General features: G+C 41.9%; 2 protein-coding genes across 2 annotated transcripts in view; one reads left to right on the top strand and one right to left on the bottom strand.

Annotated features, from left to right (window-relative positions):
* The window catches only part of cmtm4 (CKLF-like MARVEL transmembrane domain containing 4), a 16,413-nt gene extending 2,246 nt beyond the window's left edge, over positions 1 to 14,167 (top strand). The window contains exons 2-4 of the mRNA XM_080528880.1: positions 3,443 to 3,619; positions 10,328 to 10,426; positions 12,798 to 14,167. Of these exons, the coding sequence (XP_080385006.1) occupies positions 3,443 to 3,619; positions 10,328 to 10,426; positions 12,798 to 12,962 (441 nt within the window). The 3' untranslated portion in view covers positions 12,963 to 14,167. The remainder of the gene's footprint in view (positions 1 to 3,442; positions 3,620 to 10,327; positions 10,427 to 12,797) is intronic.
* Positions 14,168 to 16,558: 2,391 nt separating this feature from the next.
* Positions 16,559 to 21,781, bottom strand: cmtm3 (CKLF-like MARVEL transmembrane domain containing 3; the record flags this gene model as incomplete). The annotated part of the gene is made up of 5 exons (XM_080528881.1): positions 16,559 to 16,928; positions 17,629 to 17,746; positions 18,118 to 18,213; positions 18,402 to 18,557; positions 21,665 to 21,781. The coding sequence occupies 5 exons, from the start codon at positions 21,779 to 21,781 to the stop codon at positions 16,903 to 16,905; spliced, it is 513 nt and encodes a 170-aa protein (XP_080385007.1). The 3' UTR covers positions 16,559 to 16,902.
* Positions 21,782 to 22,164: the final 383 nt, after the last annotated feature.

Below are 22,164 nucleotides of genomic sequence, written 5' to 3'. Positions count from 1 at the left end.
TGTTTTACTGTGAAATCCCTGAAACACAGCTCACTGTACCTCCTCTGTAAATGTACTCAATGTTTCTCTGAAGAGGCCTCGCAACGTTAATAGGTCATCCCAACCATAAGCACAAAGTCGATGATTGATATTTAACTAAACTTGGAATACTGGACTGTCCCACTTAACTCAAGGAAAATATATATATATTTTTTTTACTTAGGTTAGGTTGCAGTCTCATTTGAATACTGGGAGGTGAAAAACTCCCACCCTCACTGCCCCACCCTCACTGCACTTGTTCCTGCCGATGACTTTCTCAGGGAAAACTTTCTACTACCACCACACCCATATTATATGGCCTTTAGTTCCATAGAGGTTGTAGTTGCATAACCATTCTGACGGCCTCAGGCTGACCTTGTGTCACTAGGAAAGGCAGCAGTCAGTCCCAGAAGGGCCTGGGCTATGGGCTTCGCAGCCCCTCTTTGCGTAGGATGACCTTACATGGGGGTGTTTAGTCTTAAGGACATGAGAAAAGGACACTGGATCTCTGCTGTGCATTGCTATAAGGACAATGTCACCTCACTCAAAGTAGCTCATTCTCACATTTTGACAATCCCTTTCTGGTATGGGTACCAAGACAAAAAAACGTTGTTTCAGCTTGTTGTTACATAGCCATTCTATTGTGTCAATGGACCTCGTAATGTAGATCTCTTTTTTGGTGCTTTAACAAGGGAAAGTAAAATATTATTGAAAGGTGTTTTTTTTCGTAGCGCTGTGGCTGAAGTTAAATGAAGTTACCAGATGCTGCCCCGTGTCAGTGAGCATTTCCTACTCCGGAGAGACGGTGTGTTCTGTTCAAGTGTTTCTCAGTCTGGTCTGTTAGACACACACACACGCACGCATGTAGGATAGAGAGCTCTGTAGGCAAGCAATTCCTGTTTGTTTTTTTTACACATGGATTAATATGAACCATTTAGACTAGGAACAAAACACACACACTGGATTTGGGACCATTTCAAAACACACACACTGGATTTGGAAGAAGAAGCACACTTGGAGTACAGTGCTTACTGTGAGGCGATTCATTTTCTGGGAACAGATGGTGGATGTGATGGGGGATCTGACTCCAAGCAGCTCACAATGTACATATCTTATCCCACAGATGAAGAATGGGAGGGTTTAGAATAGGGTGGCCAGGTGGCTGACGTATTACTTACACGATTACCCAGCATGGATGGTACAATAACAACCCCATCTCCCACACACACACACACACACACACACACACACACACACACACACACACACACACACACACACACACACACCCTCCTCTGTGTGTCTAACACCTGCTCCACACTGGGCTTGGGAAGGGCTGCTTTTATCAAGAGCATCAATGGCTTCATCCCTCCCCCATCCCTCCCCTACCATCTTCCCCCCTCCCACCCCCAGTCTGGACACGTCCATGTTGCTATGTCAAGTGTGTCGTTGACTTTGGCCTTCACCAGGCTGTAGTAGCAGTGAAATGTGAAGGGCTAGCCAGAGAGCCAATCAGTGGTGGGGGTGCTCGATCTTTGCTTTAAGTCCTCTGTCCATGCAACAGAAGGTGTGAGACACACAGTGGGGGTGAGCTTTGATGCTGTTCCCTGCTCATTAAACTGGATGGACAGGGTTTAGATCAGAAAACAGCCCTGGGCTTGGGAGGAGAGAAGGGCAGCCAGCCAATCATGAGGAACACAACCTATTCAGTTTACTCACTCTACTTGTGTCAAGTCAGTGGCAAAATGGACTGACTTATATAGCGCCTTATTCCAAAGAGCTTTACAATGGCCTTTCATTCATCCTTTCACTCACCAAGGGCGGCAAGCTACCATGCAAGGTGCCAGCCCACTCATGGCGGTGTGAAAGCCCTATCATTGGGAGCAATTTGGGGTTCACTGTCTTGCCCAAGGACTCCTCGACATGTGGCCAGCTGGGGTTTGAACCGTCGACCTTGCGATCATTAGACGCAGTCCCACAGTGACCCAGTGGCGTCACCTCCCTCAGCCAGCTGCCTCAGTTGTGCTATTTCTGACATTGACAAACATATTCTAGATACTGTAGAAATAGCTCAAGAAGCTGCTGTACTCTTAGAAAGATAATTCACTCTCAAGGTTTCATAGAGACTGTCAGAGACAGCCCGTCATTTTAAGTTACCTGGGAGGAGAGGAAGGATTGGCTTCAGCAGTGTGTGATCCAGAACATAGACTAGATGGATTTGAGACATACTAATGCAAGCACATATTTCACAATTTTAGTTTTTCAATGATTCTAGATAGAATGGTCTCTACGTTTATTATTAATAACTTTCTCAGACAGTCTTACATCATAGGACTCATACTGCCTAAGAAGCTGTTAATACATCTAATAACACACAGAGGTGGGTGATTGTCCTATGTCAAAAGGATACATCATGGATGAAAAAGGAAGGAGAATCTGCATATTAAGGTCACACTGTTGCCATGGAAAGCATTGTCTGTTCAGTCACTGTCACCCACCCGACTCATTTAAACACAAATGCATAACAGGGGAGGAGGCTTCCACTGAGGCCCAGCTGAATCTGCATTTCAATAGAGCTTAGAAAGCAGCAGAGAAAAATCTGATTAGGTCACCCATTATACATGCATAGATATAATACAAAGCACACATAAGACCAGAATGTAGTTCAATACAATGTGTCGTGTGTGTGCGTGTGTGTGTGTGTGTGTGTGTGTGTGTGTGTGTGTGTATGCACGTCTGAGTGTCATATCATAATATCTTGCCCCAGTTTGTTAGGGTTGGATTTGTGTCTTTGCAGCTGTGGTATTAGTATGTGAGATACTTTTTGAAAGGTGGTGGGATGGGGCAGCAGAAGGGGACAATACCGCCTGGCTCCTGTCTCTCTCAGGGACTGTGTGTTTGATGTGATTGCGGCATGATAATGGATTGGAATTTACAGTATATAGCGCTTTTCCAGTTGCTCAAAAGGGGGGGGTTCGGGTCCAGATGGAGCAGATTCTTTATTTAGATCTGTTATCCTACCAGATCTAGTCTGAACCGGCCCTGATGGGATGAGGCCTGGAATTTGTCGGTGGCAACGGTTCCCTCACTCGGACCGGGCCAACCTGCAATCTGTCTGAGGTTTGTGGGGGGACTGATGGCAGAGGAACACCTCAATAGCATTTGAACCTCACCATTCCTCCCCATTTTGTGGTTCCCTGATGAATGTGGCAAGGAATTGAACCATTCAGGATGTGAGCCAATGAGTCGGGCTCCTTTCACTCCAGAGGGCTATACAATTCACAAAGGTATACAACCGACCTCTACACAAACGTAGAGGTAGGTTGTATCATAAAGGCATATGCTCTCTCTACTCTGCTGTATGTTTGTGTATGTTTATGTTTTATCTATTGCCTGCCATTGACTGACTCCTCCCTCTCTGCAGGCCCTCTCCCTTATTGCTTTCATCTGCATAGAAACCATCATGCTCTGTTTGCCCTGCGGAGGGGTCTACTTCTTTGAGTTTGTCAGCTGCAGTGCCTTTGTCGTCACCGGCGTGCTCCTCCTCATCTTCAGCCTCAACTTGCACACCAAAGTACCCCACGTCAACTGGAGCCTGACGGTGAGTAGCACGGGCACATTTTATTTTATTTGAGAATTGTCCGAAGAAATGCAAGTGAAATCAAGTAGAAGACGGCGCAGTCATTGCTGGAGGCCTTAAAAGCCTGCTATAACTGAATCGGTTGGTCCTCTCCAATACAACATGGTAGTTCTTTTGACTATTTGCCCACACACATACAGTATCTTTTACAGATGGCAATGGAAAAGCTTGTCTTTGCTTTATTTCCAGAGTGCACTGCATACCAGCAAAAGTAATAGATGGTGAGTTTAAGTGGTCCAAATCCAACCATAGCTATCATATTGCATTATGGTATACTTAGTACTATGTGTTCTACCTCAAACAGGCAAGAGGGGGATGTACTTTTGGCTTCTACGTCTGGCAAAAAGAGGCAAAATGAAATTTGGGTTTTATATATTACTTTAAAAAGAGGCCTGTTTTAATCCAGAAGCCACTGATTTGGACTAGGCTGGACTCTTTGAGACAAACTCTAAATTCTCTCATCTCACCATCTATGACTATCCATATTAGACGTAGTCCTATAATGTCTCACTCAAATAGTAATTATAACTGTGATGTTTTTTTTATCTCGTATGCATGCTTGTGAGGACACAAGCCAGTCTGTGTTGTTATGCAGGTGTCCCGTGGGGGGTGGGTAGATGAGGTGTGTGTTGTTTTACATACAGTATGTCTCTGAGTCAGCATGCCACAAGAGGTTTTGTATGCATGTATTTTGTTGTGCCTTGTAGAAAGCTGTTGCCATAGCTTTTAGTAGACATGGGGTTTCTAGGCCTCAAAGGGCTGAGTTTGGCTAAATGGTGAGTGGGCTGTCGCCTGCCAGACCCCCACGGTCTTTCCATGTCTCTCATTGGCTCAGGACTAGTAGCAGGCTTGTGCTCCGTGGTGTAGGCCTTTTCTTCTTTTTGTGTTTATATCTCAGTTTCAAAGTTCCTCCAGTGAGAGTGGGCCGCCAGGAGTTTTTACATGACACTGCAGTTTTATGCTGTAAAGTATTCTGAGTTGTTAGGTATTCTTTTGCATAGTGCAGCACTCTTTTTCCCAAGCAAAATTGGTGGAGGTTGAGAGTGAGATTTCCTTGAATGGTCAGCTTGGTCAGATTTGGTTTAGGGGGAATACGCTGTTGGTGACAGCTGAGGTTATATAGATTGTTTGGGGATTGTTTATCAGAGTGGAAGAAGCTGTTCTGGAGCCTGCTGGTACGGGACCTGGAGATCCTGTACTTCTTCAGTCTTCTGGATGGTAGGGGATCAAACAGACTGTGGCTGGGGTGCGACGTACCCTTAATGATACTTACCGCCCTCTGCCGACACGATCAACCTGGAGGGACTCGATGGTAGTGACGTTGGTGCCGATGATGCGCTGGGCATTTTTTATACGAGACCATTCGCAGACCACACTGTCAGTCACCCGACCGATTTTGTCTGTCCTCACTGTCGGTTTCAACCTTTTAATGAGTGGTGTTTACGTAGGGAGTAGGAACTGAGATGAGATGTGGTCAGATTGCCCCAGGTGGGGTAGGGGATTGGCTTTATAGCCCTCAGTGATGTTTGTATAAACATGATCTAGAGTTTTGTCACCTCAGGTTGGGCAGGAGACATGTTGGTGGAATTTTGGGAGTACAGTCCTCAGGTTAGAATGGTTGAAATCCCCTGCAATAATGAAGGCTCCGTCCGGGTGTGCTAATTTGTTGGTTGCTAATGGTGAAAACCAGACCATACAAAATGTGAAGGAAAAGAAGGAATTGGAGAGAACTATCACTTTCCACTCATCCTAACAATAGCCTTGAGCATCAAATCTTAGTAGGCCTATCTCTCTTTGCAGAGACGAAGGTCTTACGGTGATCTTCATGCTCCTGTACAAAAGCGTTCAGGAAATTCATCCCTGATCTGTACTAAATGATCAGGTTATCCCCTCTTACCTCACAGCAGACCCTGCAATGGCAGTTCACTTTCTGGCAGTGCACAGGGCAGACTTCTGTCATTGTAAAATGACCCTATTTACCTCAATGACTTTAGATTAGTGCATTAGTGCATTCCTTGTGTGTGCATGTGTGTGTGAGTGAGTGTATGCACGAGTGTATGTGTGTGTGCATTCAAAGCTTTAGCTGTGTTTTCCTAAGTGTGCTCTTGAGGAAACTTCGTCAGAGTCTGCCTAGCAGGGTTCCTTACCTCCCCCCAACTGTACATTTAATCCAACTGGCATTAAGTGCTGCTGGCTATAGTTACTAATCTACTCTGAGCCCAGAGCCCCCACTCCTCGCTCTATTTATTTTACCTCAGCTTACCCTTCAAGGAGGAAAATCTCCTTACTGCCACTTTTTAGTCCCGATGTTCTACCACCCAAGCAGAAGACGACATGAAATACTTACTGTATGTTCCTCCTCCTCCTTATTTTTCTTTCCAAAAAAACAAGTGTTGAAATAAAACTATTCTGTATTGTGTTTTTGGTAGAATTATGAAGCTCACTCTGTGATTTTGATCTTCATGTTTCCTGTAGCCTAATCAGTGTAAACAAGACAATATATCGTTTCAGCATCATCATCGCGATGTGCGATAGTCACATCACAGGACTTGTGATGCCCAGTAAGGCAAATGAACTCAAACACGTCATGCTACAACTTTTTTGCTGCTGGATACAAAAGGAAAACTTGCACGGTGTTCATTTTCCTTGACTAATCTACAAGAGAAGTCTGTCTGATATAACATCATTTACTTCGATTTAAGGGTTTTGTGGATCCACTGCGTTTGTTGCTAGTGATTGACATGCAGGCACTGCACAGTGAACCACCAATCACTGATCATCGTGATCAGTTTATCAAACAACCAAACCCCGCGAGTTGTAGTCCTAGTTTGTAAACCACTCAGGGGGCTGGTGTATAGGTGCTCTTTTTTATATTTTGTTTATATATAATTTTGTTTAAAATATGCTATTTATAAAAAATAATAATTGGAGAAGAAAATGTTAAATTACCTATTTTGTCACTCATGTTAAATCCCTAATGTGATAATGAAGCTTTCCTAGTTTAATGTTCTGTTTTAACAGAAGAGTACAGAGATATAGCCTCCTGTAGTCTGTTTTAACCTGGAGTACACAGATATAGCCTTTTGTAATCTCCTGGTCCCTTCTAGACACCACCCTTCTTCTTCATTCACAGATGAGCCCCTTTATTTTAGGATAAGCAACATGCATTATTAAATCATGACATGTTAGATCAGTGACTTGATTAATAGAAAAGTATTATATGAATATAATAGTGTCATGGTGATTCAACCAGTGTATTAAACGACCTAATTTCCCCCTCAACAATCACTTCAGAAGTCACAGTTCTCACCTGCTTTTGTGTTTGGTGTGTTGAAAGCAATTGGATAGCATTAAAGTTTAAGAATGGACGGTAAAAAGTAAAAAGTAATTTCTCAGCTTTTTTATTATTATATTTATTTTCTCTGCCGATACACTCCGCTACACAATCACCCCAATCATTCTAGAATGATTAATTATTATAGAGCTATTCAAGTCATCTGCAATATTCATATTGCAATAATATTGTAGATTCTTTTTTTTCCAATGTCGTTTTTTTTTCCAATATGGTGCAGCCCCACCGTAAACACCCACCTGACCTGACAGCATTTGGTTTAGCCACTGGATGGGAACCGTCAAGCCCCCTTGGTGAAGGACCACTCCTAACACGCACACTCCGACATAGTCTCCACACACACACACACACACACACACACACACACACACACACACACACACACACACACACACACACACACACACACACACACAGTGGCTCAGAGAGAGTCTCTGACTGCACTGCCAAAGTGAACTGAACTTCCTAATATCTCACCCTTCTCTCAAAGAAGTCAGTGACTGTATCTCAGCAGTTAGAACATGTTTACTTTCCTTGTTTCCTTTCCTCCATGTTTACTGATCTGATGGGACATGATGGGTATCAGCAATATAGGGCATTTATATGGCGTGGTGTCCCTAAAACAGATTCTTAGGATCCTTCTCACGTCGGTCGCAGACAATAAAGAATGTTTTCATTTTGCAGAGGCTATCTCTGAGGCAAGGGTTTTTTGTTTGGCATACGTTTGAAAGTGAAAAATCCAGTCCCGACAACATTCCACATGTTACTGTGGAATTGCCCCTCTCTGCCGGCCAATTGTCTGCCTGTCTGTCCCTGTCTGCCTGTCTTGGTGTTGGCTCTCTAGGTTAAAGGGGTTTGAAGAAGGGAGTCCTGTCGTCCTGCAAAGAGGGAGAAAAAGGAAGACAGCGGTTTGCCAGGGTTATTTAAAGGCAGGCACTCCATTCTTCGGCAGGCGCTTTATAGAAAGCAGCCCAGGATGTGGAATGTGGGAATGGTTCTCCGGGGATGGGGTGAGCTGCTGCGAGGCGAGCTGGGATCTGGGATCAGGATCTGGATCTGGGATCCTCTTGCTTTAAAAGTGTGGTTGTATTGAAGCTGTAAAACCAGAAGCTAAAACCAGTTGAACAAGTATGTGCCAGTAGGCTGCAGCCCACGGTAATGGGTTGATTGAGTGTTAGCGGCCGTTGGGCGATCGTAGCTAGAGCTTATGATGCTTCCATTAAACACATTAAGCCACTTTTCAAGTTAAACACTCTCCGGAGCTGTTTGTTCTCTGTTCACAGGTCCTGCCAAACACACACACACACACACACACACACACACACACACACACGCACATGCACACGTATATATACAAACTATTTTATAAATCAGGAGGCATCTGATTGTTGTGTAGGCGTGTTTGCGTAAAGAAAAGAGAGACTTCTTTCAGCAGCACTGTGTGGGAGTTGTTGTCATGTGAGACGATGTGGGCAGTAACTCACATCATGCATCCAATCACATGGGTGCCATGCCCAAGTCATGCTGAGGCATTTATTAACCATTCACTGAAGGACTGGTCAGCCAGCCAGAACACCACATGGTCACTGTCTGTGTGTGTGTGTGTGTGTGTGTGTGTGTGTGTGTGTGTGTGTGTGTGTGTGTGTGTGTGTATGTGTGTATGTGTGTGTGTGTGTGTGTGTTACGTAGTATGATGAATCTTTGCCTATAACATTTTCAATATCCAAATATACAGTGATTTTAAATGAAACCGTTAAAGTAGACATTCTCAGCTGTGATGGTATTTGTGTACATATTGGTTTCACCACTCCAAAACTACGACACTTTTTATACATTGTCCCTCTTTTGTCCTGATTCTAGGATTCAAGTCTATTGGTGTCTGTCAACATGACGACCAAAGCGGTGTCAATGAAAGTCAAGCAAGCCATTATCTAGCCCAAAAATCTGGAGAAAAACAACTATCCGAAACATAGCCAAAACCTTAGGCATGCCAAGATCAAGAGTTTGGAACATCATTAAAAAGAAAGAAAAAAGCACTGGTGACCTCAGCAATCGCAAGCGAGCTGGTAGGCCAACGCAGACTTCTACATTGGATGACCGAAGAATGCTCACCATAATTAAGAAAACCCCCAAAACAACTGTCCCTCTCAGGGATACTCCATCTGCGTGGTCACCAGCCGATCTACCGAGGCTTCACTACTAGATTAAACCACTGGTTATCCCCCAAAATGATGGCCAGGTTACTGTAGTTAGATATCTGCAGATATCAGAAAAAAACATATTGTGGACAGATGAATATGATCATGTATCACAGTTATTGCAAGTGGAAAGTCTGGAGAAAAAAGGATCCGGACAAGATTTATAGCATGCCACCTCATCTGGGGAACATGGTTGGAAGGGGTGTTAATGTGGGAGTGTGTCTATGTTCCCACAGCCCGATGGTCCCACAGCCCGATGGTCCCACAGCCCAATGTTCCCACATTTCTAAGTAATCTAACTAACCCTAACCCTAACACTGACCCTAACCCTAATCCTTACCCTAGCCCTAACACTGACCCTAACCCGAACCCTATCCCTAGCCCACCTATGAAATATTAGAAATGTGGGACCATCGGGCTGTGGGATCACCGGATGTTGAGCATAAGTAGGTTTCCAAAGTTCAAGATAGATACCATGTGTGACACTACAATCCATTGTAGTATGAACTGGAAATCACATGGCAGTCGCGCTCCCTGTCTGCTGCTCAACATTCTCCAGATAAAGATGATCTTTTGTTGTCTTTTTCCCTGTTCCCCCGTTATTAGATTGTGGTCCTTCCTCATTTGAATAACTCCTGAAAGAATATAGTGAATTGATTCTGTGGTATAATGTAAACATTATGATATTGGTTGTAGGTTAGAATGAAACCATAGAGGTTCAACCAAAATAAAGGAGCAACCGTACCATCTGATTTAGATGTTGTAAACAACTCTATCCATATTTCGATGTTGGTCCCACATGTACTTTTCCCAACTCTTATGACTACTGTTGTCCTGCCAAACAACATGCTCTTTACTGTTGAGCTTGGAGCTAGGCCAAACTCTGTGGCACAATTATTATTTTTTTTATTTTTTTAACAATGTAACACTTTTATCCACAGCAATTTACAATTCGAGATTACAGGGGCAGTCTCCCTGGAGTAACTTAGGGCTAAGTGCCCTACTCTAGGGCACAATCAAACAAAATCTGTTGAAAGTGTGCAAAAACATGTTTCCTCATCCTCATCCGCAACCTATCTCACTGTCCATCCATGTCTATCTGTCTGTCTGTCTCTGCAGGACCTGGTCAACACAGCTGCTAGCACCTTCTTCTTCTTCCTGGCCTCCGTGGTCCTGGCTGCTCTCAACCACAACTCTGGAGCCGAGATCGCAGCAGTGGTGAGTCTCCATCATCACTCATGCATGGCTACACAATGTCCATACGCGATTTCTGAGCAGATCTGATCTCTGGGCGTTTTCACACCGTCACGCAAAGATTTTCCAGCCACACGGGTTCGCGTATCACAGCTGGTAGACCAAGGAAATGATTCAACGTGTGCCAGTGTGACCTGGAAGCACGTCACTACATCACACAGGACATGCGCATGTTGATACGAAACCAGGAACGTTCTCCACTCCACTGCTTGATGGACCCGTCTAGTGTCTCTTTCTTTGACGTGTCTCTGTGTGTTTTATTGTAAAATTGCTATCATTATATATAGAGTAACATTCAGAATGTTTTTTATTAATATACAGTCATTTCTTTTAGAATTATGACTAATATTTGCAGACCTTGCAACCTAGTTTTCAAAAGTTTGCGGAGGCAGTTCTCGAAATCGCCAGAGTCGCGTAGCCGCGAGGTGCAAACGTTATCAAAGCATCGCGGATTCAGACGAATCCGGCTTTGTGTAGCCCATGCCTCATTCTCCCTAACCTTCCCCTCATCCCCTCTCCCGCACTTTCCTCTCCCGTCACTCTCCTGTCAGCCTAATCAAGAACAATGGCTAGTGTTGAATGACCCAGTGGATTTCTGTCTCATACAGTAAACAAGTATAAATTGAAGACAGACACAAAACAGTCAAATGTTGTATCATTCGTGAGAGATGTTTCTAACAATAAATAGAACGGTAAGGTGAACCAGATTGGGTACTATTGGTTTACTCTTGGTTTCTTTGTGTCTGTATTTCGTGATCACTGCTGCCTCCCTGTGGACAAACACCCAAATTGCATATGCCATGTCAAAATAGTGTTTGCCCTCCCCCAAAGAGGAAAGATTACTCAAAGAAAACGGTGCCACATCAACAACCCTACTCTCGTTTTGAGAGGTTTGAAGCAACAGTTGGGCTGGAAGAGACAGCGTGCTGAGAGGTTGACGATGTGCGAGCAGAACCACAGTGTGTGCTTAGCTCCATTGGCCACCAGCCACCCTGCTGCTGCTGCTGCTGTTACCCCGACATTTCACCGAACTCAGACGTGCCTCTGATGTTGACGCTTCCAGTGAAATTTAGCCCTTAAAGCCACTATTTACCCTGAACTGAGTTTTGAATCCCATTATGTTCGATCTGAGCCGTGACATTCTGGTTCATTCTAGAGTTCAAGAGAACTCTAATCATCCCGGAGAAGGGCAGGAGAGGAGTCACACCTCATTGGTCTCTCTGTCTTTCTCAATCTACTATGAACTCTTTTTTAACCCTCTCTTTTTCACTCCAACTCTGACATTTTCTATACTCCTTTCAGTGATCCCTTCCTTGATACACACACACACACACACACACACACACACACACACACACAAACCTGCATGCTGTCCTCCCAGTGTTAGTGTTGGTTGTACAGTACAGGAGGCTGGATCAGTGCTGTGTGCATGGGCGGTCGATGGGCTGCAGGATTTGTGCTGAGTCGTTTATGGTACAGATGTTCTCAGCAGGATGTCTCTATTAAACATCCTGGACTTTTTCAGGCCTGGAGGGGGGCTGTTAAATACTCTGGGCTCTCTTGGGGTGTGTGTGGGGGTGGATGGGTGTGTTTGTGTGTGTGTGTGTGTGTGTGTGTGTTAGTGTATATGATTGTGTGTTGGTGGTGTATATGATTGTGTGTGTGTGCAGCGTGCGTGCGGACGGTTTAATGAATTCCAGTCTGTCTATTTTCTTAGGGGTGTGTGAAGATGACGCAGAGATTCAGAGAGTAATCAATCCCATGCGTGTTGCTTTTCAATCAGCTAAAACTGTCACACTGTAATTATACAGTAGTCTCTTTTTATTTGTTAAAATAAACAGTTACCACGTATTTTTAGGAAGGAGCCATACAGCAGATGAGCAGTATCTACATAGAATAGAATAGAATAGAATAGAATAGACTTTATTGTCCTTGTACAGTTGCCTATACAATGAAATTGTAGTGGTTCTTCTGAAGGTGCAAAAACAGAAAACATATTCACATATTCACAAACATATACACATATAACATATCACAAATATTACACACTAGACAATTAAAAAGCGAAAATGCTATAAAACAAGCTAAGAGACAATGAGGTCCGTGGTGTCAAGTGCAAATAAAGACAACAATCTTAAGAAATTAAGATTAATACAGCGGATAGGGATGAAATACATACTGTCAGACTGTTTCAAGTACTGTACTTCACAGCTGTGCCTCAATTAGTTTTTCCGTGTACAATAAAATCTAATCTGGCCTACATGTGAATTGTGTTCATAGCAACAGCAATTAAGTTGAATCAAATTCCTGTGATTTCCTCCAACTTCCTGTGCAGATCTTTGGCTTCCTGGTGACATGCGTCTACAGCGTGAACACCTTCCTGGCAGTGAAGCGGTGGCGCATGGGTGACGGGCACTCGGGTGCTGTCCAGACCAGCGAGTACATGCGTGCCCGCACCGCGTCCCGGGGCGAGATGGAGGCACGGCCTGATCTACAGTGATAGTCTAGGATTGGTCTGAGAGTGGCGGCAACTCCAGCGCAGGCTTCTCCCCTTGTCATTACATCCTCTCTTCCCATAGGCCTACCCCACTAATGGCATAGCCAATCACTGTACCCACATTCCATGGAAGAAATACTGCAGTACCCTTTACCATATGTCTCTGGTGGAGAGATACCATCCAAGACCTGCTTCAACCCTGGGAAAGCGGCAGCTCGTGCTGGCCTAGGACACGTTCCCAGTGACATTACAGTCCCAGGCAGCGCTTCAAACTGTGTGACTTCTGTCTGTGTCTACAGTTCTCAAAAGGACTGACTTTTAACTCTGATTCTGATGAACATATTTACTTTTTACATGAATTATGTTTTTTCCTGCTTTTAAATTCAGCATGGGTTTGACATTTTGCTCTGGTGTTTTCTTTATGCTTTCTTGAGTGTGTGACATAGACACTGTCCAAGTATCTATGACCACCAGCACATACTTGTACAGGCCCAGGGTTTGGTGGGTGTGATTGCAATAAGTCGAGGTAGCACTAATATCCTTTGAAATATGGAGTTTGTGTTTTCAAAACAGTTCAACGAATCAGATACATAATAAGACTGAAATATTTTGACTGCCCTTCAATGAAAGGGGAAATTTCCGCATTATTGTTTCATTTGATTGATAATGATTTATATTGCTGAGAACTTGACCAAAAGATTAGTTCTTAGTGAGAAGTTACTCATTCTGTTACCATCACTGTATGAAATCAGATACTCCTGAAAAAAACTGTGAAACACAGTTCAGTTCATCAATTTCATTCATTTCCAGTCTCTTGAGATAATAAAAGAGTTAAATAAACTAGCTTCGGTATGTCTCACAGATGCACATCACCAAACTATATATTTTGTAAATAGGGAAAATTGAAGGTATTAGGATTGTTGTTATTGAAGGAATTTTGTTTTTGTGGTGTGGTGAGTGTTATTTGTGGATGATAAACGCAGCAGCAATGTGACATTTCTATGTGTTCCTGTATTCCCTCTTGTGGGTCACAGAAATGGCAGTGGTACGGTAATAAAATGGTGGTACATTGGACAAAGTCCTGATATACAGGTGCTGATTACGATCAGCGTCCAAGGAGCATCTCAGGTATTGATTGAATCATCATTGTATCCTCTGTTTGATATCAAACGATTGTTATGAAATAAAAACACAACCATAAAGCTCTATTGGGCAACATATTTTTTGAAAGGTTTAGCCTTCTTATTCATTGTCCATACCCATGACATGTTAGCCATTCATGGAATGGAGAACCAATAAGGTTAAACTTTAAAAAGTTATCTTGTTAAGATTAACTGCGGTAATAAAAAAGGACCACTGTCATAACCTTTGCTCATATTAATTGCAATTGAATGCGTGTGGTCTTGCCATATTGTATTATCAGACAGCTTATATCATCAAATACTTGTGTGCAGCTGTTCTTTTAGTTTTGGTACAGATAAACAGAGCGAGAGACACAGTTATCTTTGCATCGTACATTGTCACACTCTTTTAGATGCAAGTCTTTTCTAATGTGAAAGTTTGTTTGTGAGTAAAATGATGGACTTTTTTTCTTGAGAAATGTGGACTTGTGTTTTGGTGTTTGTATAGTTTAAAAATATTTCGGCACGTTTATCTACACAGATTGTCATTCCAGGTGTTGTCGGTAATGCTTTTGACCTTGCTGGTTATATGTATATGTGGATTATGGTAAGGATGCTCTTAGTGGAATAGCTCATGGGTGTTGCCCTTTATGGACTGAATAGCACCCTCTCCTGGTTATGGTGCAATTCAACAGATGTTCCATACAGTACCAACTTTTGTTAAACTGGTATTCTTTGTGACGACAGTGGACCAATTTGAAGGCCTTATTAATGATTTTGTATGTGAGGGAGTTGATTTTAATGAACAGACCGTAATAACTGTTATAGTAATTATGATTGAAACATGAGTTGATGGGTTTGTGTGAATAGACAATCAATCAAAATGTTTGTATTTATGTCTCTCACTTCAGTGAAGGACTGAGTTGTTTCAAAGCGTGACATATAATAATCCGCTGACATCACACTAGTGGATCCCATCCCATCTAGCAATACCTTATAGCATAAGCCTTATGCTACACCATGCAGTAATGGACAGTGTGGGTGCATTATGTAATCCTTGCTTTAACTAGTCGATCATGACAATGTAATAGAACAATACAAGTTAATATTTCGTCTTCAGGCATTATAAGCACTCTGTAAATATAACCTCATGTTATGAATTGGATATATTTATATGACTTTGAACATGCCTATAACTATTTCACCAACTGTGCTTCATGATAAGGTTTGGGGCGTGTTGATGTTTCAAAACCTGTATACAGCTAAGATGCCTGACACAGAGACAGTAGAAATGACTAGCTGTCTTTTCAATTTCAAGTTCATCTTGATATTCTTAAATGTTCAGTAAAAGATACAGGTCTTTCTTGTATTCTATGAGTCTGAACTGAAATCTGTATTTTTGTATTAAAATATTTCTCTGTAGATTAACAACACTATCGTTTATGGTGACACCCTTGTCTCAAAAATAAATGGATTTGGAAACTGTAGAACATGTCTTCATTTCTTTATTAAACTGATTACAACGTACAAATGATTCCTGAAAAAACTTTTCTTGCTCTTTTCTTTTTTATGACATGCAATATATATAAACCCCTTACACAGTATGATTCTACATCTTCAATGTAGAAACTTGGCGATAGGTGAACTTGTGTGTGTGTGTACCATTTTCAATCAATCAATCAATGCAGTCATATCACATTATAAGCAGTGCACATTTCACACACAATGACAAGGGTCTCCTAATGCTTATAGATGTGGCATTTGGTGAATTGGAGAATTAGAAAACGAGAGGAAATGAACAGAAAAAAAACATTCAACCAGTAAATAGCATTTTCTTGACAGTCACCATGTACAATCAGTCTTAGCGTGGGATGGGAGACAAGGTGGCAGTGTTACTATGAGCCCTGAATACATTGGTTGCATATATGATCCAAAGATCTATGGGCGAAGTGAACGACCTTTGAAACATATCAGAATAAAGTCACTAAAGATAGTAAAAATCAAGCTATTACTGAAAGCATGGTAATGATTGGACAGATGGTGTAACCAGCCAACAAGCTGCCCATCTAGGAAATGATGCATACATTGAAGAAGTGCATAAGAACATTAAGGAAACATACATACATATTGGATTCCAACCTGTTTTTCCTGATTCTCCCAAGTATATCTTTTTTTTACATTGACTCCCGAATCTGCATACAACATATGGCATAGAGTATAGGCCTACATATTTGCCAAGTAAGATAATTGAAAAATGCATTGCTCAGAATGCAAACATCCACAGGCTACTGTTAATCTGTTTTGACAGGTTACCAATAGGATTGAAAATGCATTAACCTAACCGTAGTGTTCTCTGCCTTTTGTCCTCATGCTCCTTATTGGGCCTGGGCAAATGTAAACAAATATTGAGCTAACATCAACACCACAGGATATTCACAGCTTTAGAAATAGATACAGATGTAGAAGGTGAGCTTGTCAGGGCAGAAAACATCTGTTATTTTCCCAAATGGGCCATTTAAGAGAAGTTGGAAAGAATACTATCTGTTATCTTACTTGATCACGATTATAGATCATGATTTGATTGATGTGCTCTTTAGACTATCAACGGGATTGAAAACGTCCCGCACTCCACTATCCACACTAAGATTACCATTCATAATGCATGGCCAACACATTGGTTCATCCTTAGAATTAGACTTGGTGTGGATTTTGGAACACAACCTGTTTTCACAACAGTGGGTCATCATGAAATATTAATCCTTGAGGTTGTCAGCTTTGACATCTGGGAGTGGCTTACGTCTCGAGTCCCTCTGAGTCCTTCTTCAGTCAGAGTCAGAGTCTGAGTCATCTGAAACACAAAAAACAGAAACACCACTTAGGCTGTAGTGAGGAATTGGCTCTGCAGGTCTGCATCCCCTGGGCCTGTCTCTAAGATATCGCAAGTGAGGGTCCTGCCTTGTTGTGGTTTGACCAGAGAGATGTAAATATTTACTGTAGAGGCTAAATCCCTATCTTGCTTCTATAGGGAGAGTCACTGTGAACTGTATCCATTTTAAAACAGTGAGCAAAATAGCAAACAATAAGTTGCACAAATAACCCTATACTACTCCTGTGTTCTTATCAGTGTCCCCTTACCTGAACTGTTTTTACCAATTAGAATATTTAATAAGTTTATTTATTTTTTATTATTTTTTTTACTCCTGCCTGGTGTCTTGTTTGTGAACGTGGGGGATCACGAGGACCTGAGGGCGAGAGAGAGACGGAGACAGAGACAGTGTTCGCCGCTTAGTCACAGTCTGGCCGCGTCACCCTCTCACCCCCTCTGGCGATAACAGGGAAATACTTACTTGAAGGTATCTGATGGATACTAGACTAAAAGCATGGCTAAGACATACCTTTTTTAGCCATGTTTTAAGGTAGAGTGCTTTTAGTCTTATCAGTCTTTTGAGCCGTTTCTGTTTTTCATACATTTGTTCTTTTGGCCTTGCATCAGTCCTCTCTTGAACATAAGACAATAGTTGGAGAGACTGTGACAGGCTGGGCGTTACCTGGAGTTCTTGGTGGCTCATCAGTTGACTCCCCTCCTTGCTTCAGGAAATTAGCCAGGTCATTAAAGATGACATAGAAATCCAGAGCAAAAATAATGGTGGCAATGAACCCGAACACCTGGAAGGGAAGGAAACCTTTGATGTCAATACAGCGTGAAACAGCTGGAGAAAAGAGAAGGGGGTCAAGTTTTTGACAAAAGCTAGCCTTACTAGGATATGCAGAGGCGAAGAGGTAATGTGAGAGGAGTACCCAAGCGCAACTTGAAAAAGTTCAAGGAGTATAGTATATCAATATGTGGTCGGGATAGATAACTCTGTGTGATCGAGGTAAGATAAGAGATGTGTGGATGGTCACAGATCATAGTTTCATCTTCAACCTCTCTTTTTTTACTTATTATTGTTTCTTTTTTATGAACAATATATATAAAATGCGTTGGGATTTTGAAATGTACTTTCAATGAAGTGTTGATGCTTTGTAGCGTCGCTTACCCCTGCAGCCTTGGAGGCCCCATCTGAATACTTGGACACAGAGATTATGGAGATGATAAAAAAAATGATGGATGCACTGACACAGCGCAGAAAGTCCTTCAGGGGTGAAAGTAAAAAAATAATAAAGTAAGTAACAATAAATATGGGACAGTAGAGATGGCAGTTATAATTTCAAATGGACCTGAAAAGAGATTCCTAACTCAATGGGGCTCACCTGGATAAATGACTAAATACACAAATAAATAAATAAATATGAATAAATAAACAAATGGAGAGGCACTCACCATAAGAGGCCAGTGAAAGCCTTTGAACCGCTCATTGAATTTGGTGGAATAGGCAAAGAGGAGGAAGAGGGCTGCCAGGAACTCAATGAGGGGAGCTGTGACAAAGGCCGCTGCTGTGGACGCCACAAAACACACAAAGGAGATGAAGGACAGAGCCTAAGAGAGGAGAGAGAGGGAGAGAGAGGGAGAGAGAGGGCTTAGTATTGCTGCCAATAGTGATTCCAAAAGCAAACCTTGATGCAGGCATTGCACATGCCTGCACTTACAGTATAATGGGGTCAAACGTATTAGGCCTATATTTGTGTGCTTACCAAGTGTTAACCAAAACACTTCCTTTCAAGCAATGTACTTCCTGTGTCACCAATCCCCACGGTTTTTTTTTTTTAGGGTTAATATTTTTCATTGAATCTTTTTTAAACAAACTAACAAACAAAAAACTAAAACATAAACAAAAGAAAAGGAAAAAATAAAACGGGGGGGGGGGCATATCACATATCAGTAATAAACAGAAAAGGAAATGACACAACAAATGCTATAATATATGGGGGGATCACCCCCATCGGAGACAACTTCCAAGTCTTCAGTTCATTTTAACCATTTAGCAGACGCTTTAATCCAAAGCAATTTACAACCAGAGATTACAGGGACAGTCTCCCTGGAGTAATTTAGGGCTAAGTGCCTTACTCAAGGGCACACTAGTGGTGGTGTTCCCAGGTGGGATTTAAACTCCTTCTGATCACAAGTCCAACTATCACTATCCACTCGCCCACCAGGACACATCCAGTCATGAGGTCTAGTAACACTTAAATACAACAAGATACAGCACAGCATTATTTATTATGAAAACGTTGAAAGCCCTTCATAATCTCTTCATAATGTCTTTGCAGTCTCTACACAAATGATATCTTGCCTCTCCTTCATGTTGATGATGGTACACAGCCTTCCTACCATTCTTGTTTCCTCACCAAACATCATTACCAACATTGTATGAGTGTGTGTGTGTGTGTGTGTGTGTGTGTGTGTGTGTGTGTATGTGTGTGTGTGTGTGTGTGTGTGTGTGTGTGTGTGTGTGTGTGGCACTGTTATTCTACATAGACTGCTGCCATCTTGTCTTTGTTACAGAGAGTCATCAGAACCACAGATAACAGATGCCTCAGGGTGGGGAACTCCCCCAACTCAACACTGTTTACAAAGTCGCCACTCTGAGCAGAGCACACTGGATAGTATTCAGCTTTAGTTTCCTGTCATGAGTTATGCAGACGTTTAGAATTCATCATGTTCTGTAAGTGGACGCCTATTGTATCTTAGTATAAGAATGTATTTTGTAATCGGAAAAAAATACAATATATACTGTTTTCACTCTTAAGTAATCTTTATTTTTTTAAATTTAACAGACCGAAAGTGTGAGAGAGACACAAAGAGAGACAGGAAGGAAGGAGGTGTGTGTGTTAGTAGAACAGTGGGGGCCTGGGTTCAATCCCAGACAGACACAGGCACATATATGGTGGTGACAGTAGGCCAACCCAAGGACACACTTGTTTTGAATACAGCATCATGCAGAATCCATACACTGTTTCACTTCAGACTTTTTTCTAAATGTCCTTGACATAACTGCAGGTCCTATGACACCCAGTTTGACACATGAAGTGGATTTCCACACTGTAGTCCACACTGACTAGTGCTTTTTTAGAAACAGTTTCTACAAAAATGTATTCTTCTCAACCAACCATAGAATGTAACAACTTCATACGCTATGGAACATTCTGTGATGAGACACATTTGCTGTAAATTGAATACCACAAGATACTAACACCACCGTAGCTACTTCATTTCAACATGACATGTCATTCCAGCAAATAGGATCAAAGAGAACTCTAGCATATGGTATATTATGTTTTGCAGCTGTCTCTCAAGCCACATACCTAACACCAGCATATTTTCTGCTTTATCGTGATTATTTGACATCCAATGGCTACAGTCCTACAGTACACATGTGGTTTCCAGCAACAGTCAGGGGAGAGGATCATATTCTAAGTGGGTGTAGAGAGAGTTTGTATTGTTTTGATGTGAGTGATTATTTTACTTTCGAGGTCAGTCGGCCAGAGCCCTCTGATTAGAAACAGAGGGCATAGCTTCAGGCTACATGCTCCAGTGTAAAGTAGAGTGTCGTTGATGATAGTCAATTCTCACACTGTATCAAGAACTCAATGTCACATGACATGACATGGCACAACAAGGAGGGCTCATGGCAATACCATGTTCATGTTCAATCTGGGTTAGGGTTAGGGTGCTCTAGTGCTCACTGATCATAAGGAAGACACACACATTATATCATTATTACCTGATTTGAGAATCGAAAAAACTTTTGGGAGAAAGAAATCAGAAAAATGACTTCCATATCTACACAGATCATGCATTTGCAACCATGGGTTACATAGTTAATGACAGGCATCCCTCAGATAAGGTCAGTTTCTAATTTGAGCGAACCATCCCTTTTATTACAAATAACCACACAATCTGTTCTATAATGTATTAGCTGTACTGTAATCAAACTTTAAGCCTACTTGTGAGAGCCTTTGTTCGTATTCATACATCGTACTAAACTGTATCACATAAATAATAATAAACTCCGAATATGACACTTCATTCAGGAAATGTTGCTTTAACGCCTTCCACGAAAAAAAAAAAGATTCCCTAGTCTAAATGAGAACCGTGTGATGGACACATGGACTGACCTAAATACAAATGGGCTGAACTCAAGTGTTGTGTCAACTGTCGTTTTAGCAAAATGGGTTGAATTGCTGTTATTGTTTTCATAACTGCAAATACATAAGTGAAGTCGTGAGCTTAGAATGATAAGGTTCTATCTCCATTTAGGGTAGTTCAGAGATATTGAGCGTCAAAGTTTTTACATTCCATTATGTTCTGTGAGATGGAACCTTTGTATTTTATGAATTACTGACTCAAAAATGTCAACATTCTAAAAAATAACACCACACAGGCATCAATAAACACCTAATGGATCAGATTATGTAAGAAACTACATTTTGACCAAAAATGGAGATAGAACCTTATAATTCTAACCTCACGAAATGTCAAAAACTACACTAAACTTCCGATGAAAATCTGTGGCATGGCGCTAACTTTTACGCGCCGCTTAAGCTTGACAGCGATGTGGATACAGTAGACATTAATGCATGGAATTAATGACAGATGTTATTAATAACCTCAATAGAATCCGACAAAACGAAGCTTTACTTTACCACTTCTGCAATAAGCAGCAGTCCTTTCCGCGAAGTGGCGAACTCTTTACTGGGGAGCAGAGAGAGTAGGACACTTTGGCGCGGTCGGGTCGTATCGGGTGCCTCGATGTCCCCCATTGCAAAGATAAAAATGTGACTTCAATAATAATGTCTATAAGTCCAGCGGGCTGAATGCGATGAGAGAGTGGAAAATGCAAACCCCCCCCCAAAAAAGCGTGGTTCTTCTTGAAGTGGAAACGGAAATAATGACAGTGCGGAAACCCAGTTCACAAAAGCGCAACATCTGCATTCTACAGATGTTAGGACTGTTATGGCAATGGATGGCAAGCCCGTGGCTATTGTCAAAAATAACTGTGCAAGTAGCTCATTATTTTATTCAAACAATGTTACAAAGTTGTGCAAATTCCTGCAGTGCTTATTGAAAGGATGAATTCGTTTTTTTTTTTCTTCCCAAAAATAAGAGAAGTTTCATCTTTTCATACAGGTCTGATAAGCTCATA

This window comes from Nansenia antarctica (assembly GCF_963989245.1).
Source record: "Nansenia antarctica genome assembly, chromosome: 4".
NCBI lineage: Eukaryota > Metazoa > Chordata > Actinopteri > Argentiniformes > Microstomatidae > Nansenia > Nansenia antarctica.
Note: the sequence above shows the minus strand (reverse complement) of the source record. Positions and strands in the feature narration are given on the sequence as shown.